We start from the raw sequence: 6,031 nt of genomic DNA, 5'->3' as shown, positions 1-6,031 counted from the left end.
CAGTAGTGTATTTATTGCGAATTCATGAACTTAATACATATCGCTACATCCCTCATTTCACCTAACAAACCACCCATCCTCTTTAACAACTCATGATTTTATATAAAGAATACGCACATTGTGGGGAAAATTATCAATAGATAGGTCCCTATTGAATTCAACAATAGAATAGAATACAGTAGTGTAGTCGAGTCCTGGTAATCTTTGTCATTAATTGTTACCGGATGATCAGATCAGATTGCGTGCGCTCTCTGATGCATGCCAAGCTAGCTGTAGCATCACCGCATGCACGCGCGATCTGAAATTACAGACTTGTCATTATCATTTTGAAAATGGCGGCGCCCATGTGTTCACTGCCCGTTAGCGATCGACGGAGTGCCATCCTCTCATTGGTCCGTTAAGGACGTGCGGAAGCACGAAAACAGTGCGATCCCGTACGTAGAATCCCCGGCGAATTACCAATAATTGCAACCGTACAATTTTAAAGGATTCAAAACAGAATTCTAAGCAAATCAAGCCTGGTTTTGGATCAGATACCAAGTATAAATATATCAATACAGCACTTAAAGTAGTGGTCCGAATGATATTATACCACAAGTTCACTGCCTCTAGCTCACGTTACTGTTGGATCGGCATACGGCAAGTACGTGTACTGCATAAAGCACAAGTACGCGTACGTACGTACGTGCGAGCGGATCTACTCATTAGACTTTACACAACAGTCGTTTCATTAGTGTACTGAAATGGAGAGTTTCGATATGCTCCCAGTCTCTCACTCTCGGAGCAGACAGAGACATCTACCATTAATTGCAACCACAATTAGATCTTCATGTCAGATGAACTGTATGAATAGAATAAAACAAACAAACTTCCAAGTAAGGCAAATAGATTTTGAGAGATAATGTCAGAATAATGGCAACATGCCGGTCAGTCCTAATGAATATATCATATATGGCAACATGCCGGTCACTCCTAATGAATATCATATGGCAACATGCCGGTCAGTCCTACTGACTATATCATGTATGGCAACATGCCGGTCACTCCTACTGAATATATCATGTATGGCAACATGCTGGTCAGTTCTACTGAATATATTATCATGTATGGCAACATGCCGGTCAGTCCTACTAATATCATGTGGCAACATGCCGGTCACTCCTACTGAATATCATGTGGCAACATGCCGGTCACTCCTACTGAATATATCATATGGCAACATGCCGGTCACTCCTACTGAATATATCATATGGCAACATGCCGGTCAGTTCTACTGAATATCATATGGCAACATGCCAGTCAGTCCTACTGAATATATCATATGGCAACATGCTGGTCACTAGCTCCTATTGCATATCACATCACATTTTATGTACAATACATATATATATATATATATATATATATATATATATATAGTAAAACAATTAGTAGAAGAAGAACCCCGTCAAAAAATAAATCATAGATCTTGAAGATCTTAAAAACTATATCATGTATGGCAACATGCCGGTCAGTCCTACTTACTTCTAGATCTTGAAGATCTTAAAAACGGAGCATAGCTCTCAAATACTGAAAGGCAAGGCCACACTCTTCATCAGTGCCCATGGTGTGACAAAAGATCCTAATCAAACCCGTTTCTGAAACAGACATGAAAACACGTCTGATCATGGGCAGACGGATTTTGAAACTCACCTTTCAAAGAAGTCACCATGCTAAACAGATGGAGGTAGCGCACAGTGTCCATAGTGACGCATCTAATGACGCGTAGTCATGACTGCAAGATGACATGGCAAATCTCCGGCTCCAAAACAGTGAATCTGATAAGGGCCTCATCAGAAATGCAATAAGAAGATTGGTCTGCTATACATGTGTATACATGTTTAATATATATATATATATATATATATATATATATATACACATGTATAATCATACACATACTTATAAATACACATACAATATTGTATGCACACACACACATACATACTGTTGTGTCGGGATCTGTGTGTTTTTGAGTTTTGTAAAATTTCAATGAATGACTTGCAACAAAGTTGAGTTTTATTTGTATAGAAACAAAGGCATCACTAGTTTTATAAAGGAGGTAGTACTCTTGGATTTGGATTCAACAATTCTAGCATTACACAACAATACACACAATAGCATAATGGTGTGATGTAGCAGGATCGGCAGATTCATTTAGAAACTGACAGGGACCGCGACGAGAACGCTCCTGCTCTGGCCCCCCAAAACTCACTGCATTTTAACAATTTGCAACAGCACTGCAACTGTCAAATCTCCTTTCCTATGTGAGGCTGATGATACCGATACACCTGGCCTCATATCAGCGGAAAGAAAAAGAGTTTTCTTGCCACATACCAGTGGAAAGAAATTGGCTTTTCTTGCCACATACCATTGGAAAGAAAGGTTTTCTTACCACATACCAGCGGAAAGAAAGAGGGTTTTCTTACCACATACCAGTGGAAAGAAAGAAGGTTTTCTTACCACATACCAGCGGAAAGAAAGAAGGTTTTCTTACCACATACCAGCGGAAAGAAAGAGGGTTTTCTTACCACATACCAGTGGAAAGAAAGAAGGTTTTCTTACCACATACCAGTGGAAAGAAAGAAGGTTTTCTTACCACATACCAGTGGAAAGAAAGAAGGTTTTCTTACCACATACCAGTGGAAAGAAAGAGGGTTTTCTTACCACATACCAGTGGAAAGAAAGAAGGTTTTCTTACCACATATCAGCGGAAAGAAAGAGGGTTTTCTAGCCACATATCAGTGGAAAGAAAGAGGGTTTTCTTGCCACGTACCAGTGGAAAGAAAGAATTTTTTCTTGCCACATATCAGTAGAAAGAAAAAGAGTTTTCTTGCCGTATGTCAGCAGGGCAAGGATAAATAATGAATAAAAATAATAATTAGCTGCATATCACAGTTGAAGGTTGGGGTTAACTTGCTCTTCCAGTCCCAAAAAGGGGAATAGGCCAAATGTTATTACCACACCTGGCCTTGAAGGGGAGGGGAGGACTGGTTAAGACTTACAGTTCCCGCACCAACCTGGTCTCGGAAATGGCTGAATAATCAAGAAAGTAAGAAAACAAACAAAAGTTAGTGATGACAAAAGAATAATATCAAGAAACAATAAAAGTAAGAGCAGTATTTAAAAAACTGCCTCTTACCCGGTTGGGGAACAACCAGCTCTACTCAGTCCCAAAATAGGGAAGAGGCTGCCAGCAATCACAACTCCTTGCCTCAAGAATAGGGGAGGGAGGACTTTTCAAGACTTACGGTGTCCCACACCAACCCATAAGTGTCAACATCGGTGAATAAAGGTCAAGTTCAGTAAAAAGCAGTGCAACAATGAGCTTTACAAACATGTGATTTTTTTACGTTGTAATTAAGTATCATATAATTGATTGAAGAATTTGTTATGCCACAAGCACAATATTAACAAAAAAGCATGTGTTTTGTCAACATGCATAATATCAAGGCAATGAATATATAATTTAACTTGGCTGAAACTACATGTATATCATACTCAAATAGAAAGGTAGAAGCCAAGAATCAAAGTGTAACACCTTTGTGATATAAAATTTTGGAACAAGGGCCAAACAAAATATCAGACACAAAGAGTTTATATATTGCTTAAGGTAGCCACAAGCCCATAAGCTACTTATAAGAAAACACAAAAAGTATGCAAAGCAGCATGGTTTCATGTAAATTCATATAGCTTTATGTAGCCACAAGCCTACAAGCTACTCATTCTGAGTGGCTCAGAAATTGATTAAAATAGGTCACATAGGTCAAAATATTAAGGGAAGCATGGCTTCATGTCATTGGGTATTTTTTGCACCTCCTATAGCTTAATGTAGCCGCAAGCCCACAAGCTACTCATTCGAGATATGAAATGTGACTACTAAAAAGCATGGAAATACAGCATTAAAATGAAATAAAGTCACACAAAATGTGCTGATTACAAAATCAAATAAGCCACATGCTTGCATTTTGTAAAGCCATCAATGTGCACGCAAATGTTCATCAACTGTCCAAATTGGCTTTGCTACAGCATAAGGTGGGGTCGTCCTGGGGTACTCCTTGCTCCATCAAGTCAAAATGGGGAAGAGGCTGCTGTCTATCGCATCACCTTGCCTCGAAATATGGGAGGGTAGAAAGACTGATGGAGGCTTACAGTTTCCACCCTACCACCAAGCTGCTAAACTACTCTAGTCTATTCTACAACTATTCTACAACTATTCTACAAATTCAACTCTAAAACAAAACACAAAAAGCAGCTTAAGGCTACTAAGTGGCCTAAATCGTGTCGATGTGAAAAAAGCAAAACCCCAATCAAAATATCATTAACTATGCCACACAGAAGTTGCAGGTCCATCCATTTCGAGGATTCCTCTTCAAGTTACAACATTTCCAATGAAACCACTTTGTGCACTTCTCGCACTCTATCATATTAAGTGTAGTCCTAGTTGTCGTGCATAGATGACACTTCCATTCCCTGCGTTTGTTTGTTACAACATTAAGAATAAGTAGCCATGCATCATCATCAACATATTGCCTCAATTTCCTCAAATCATCTTCAGATATATCTACTACTTTGTCAGACACATTTCCAGGCAGTACCTCAACTTCAGTTTCCTTCACCTTGTCTTGGTTAGTCCTTACTCTTTCAACCACCTCACAAGTGACAAATAGCTCTAACTGTTTTGCACTTTTCCTTGACATTGTATCCCTATCAGCGCTATTAATGTCTGCTGGCCTAGAAATACTAGTATAATCATGGTCGTTTCCCTGGCTTACTACAACATCTGTTCCCTCTAACCTGCATGCAATACTCTCTCGCTCCTCTCTAGTCGGCTTCTCCAGCTGGACCCGTTTACTATTTCTAGGTTTCTTAGTGGACTTGAATGGTGCCCGCTGAGGAGTGACCCGCTGAGGTACATTTGACTCTCTAATACCAGTATCCTGAAATGGCCTGTCGACAACTGGTCTCGAAACCCTAAGCAATTGCAACGCAGCATCCAAGTGCTTATACACAGAAGCTAAGTCTGCGTCCTCTGGTACATCCCCTAACTGTTCCCCAATCTCATGCAGCTTACACTCTACTTTGTCCTTACCAACCTTCGTCCGTGCCTGCCTAGTCTGCGCAGTCAAATCCCTGAGGAGGTCCTCCTCCGCTGGAGGCAATGTAACATAAGACTCATGGTCATTATTGCCTACATGGTCTAGTCTACCCTGACTCCTGACTACAAGATGAACATGTTTGCACAGTGTACCCCTAACTACCCCATCTAGGCAAGTACATGAAAACTCATGAACACAAACCCTACATTGCTTGCAATCCAGGTGGCATGATCCCTGACATGACTTCGGCTTCCTATCAACAGTGTACACACGCTTTCCATCCGTTGATCTAACTTCCCACCTATTGACCTCAACCTCTTTCACATCTTCACCACGTAGTTTTAGACTTAGCCTATGTCGACTGTCAATATCATTGACTCGTCGACTCTTCTTCCCCTTCTGAAGTTTCACTAGTCTATCGAAAGTCTTATCCTTGACAAATTCCATCAGGAGACTCACACACTTGTCCACTCTCCTATTGGCGAACCCCTTCATGTAGATGTACTTCAGCGAGTGGTGGAATGCCTCCACGTACATGTTCGTATTGATACCAGATCCCTTCCTGTAGCAGACTGCCCACTGTGACTTCCTATCCACATAGCTCCTAAAATACTCTCCAAACCTACGCGTACCTTCATCCCTTAGCAGGTCAGTAGTGACCTGTCCTAACATTGCTTCAAATTTCACAACATCAGGTTCATCTAGCAGGCAGCGCAGTGCTTTGTAGACAGAAGACTGCAACTCGACATTCCCACTGATGTGAGTACGTAGCGCCCCTCTCCATGCCCTATCCACATGCCACATGCACAGTAGTTTACTAGGCCTATGTGCAAAAACACTAATCCACGCATTGAAGTACTGTTCCGCATCATCAGTCATGACCCACTTTGGTG

General features: G+C 40.8%; 1 protein-coding gene across 1 annotated transcript; it reads right to left on the bottom strand.

Annotated features, from left to right (window-relative positions):
• Positions 1-2,996: 2,996 nt before the first annotated feature.
• LOC140241367 (uncharacterized) lies at positions 2,997-5,675 on the bottom strand. Its single transcript, XM_072321100.1, has 2 exons — positions 4,837-5,675; positions 2,997-3,075 (listed from the first exon to the last, which is right to left on the bottom strand). The coding sequence occupies exons 1-2, from the start codon at positions 5,673-5,675 to the stop codon at positions 2,997-2,999; spliced, it is 918 nt and encodes a 305-aa protein (XP_072177201.1).
• Positions 5,676-6,031: the final 356 nt, after the last annotated feature.

The sequence above is a fragment of the Diadema setosum genome, chromosome 18, assembly GCF_964275005.1.
Source record: "Diadema setosum chromosome 18, eeDiaSeto1, whole genome shotgun sequence".
Taxonomy (NCBI): domain Eukaryota; kingdom Metazoa; phylum Echinodermata; class Echinoidea; order Diadematoida; family Diadematidae; genus Diadema; species Diadema setosum.
Note: the sequence above shows the minus strand (reverse complement) of the source record. Positions and strands in the feature narration are given on the sequence as shown.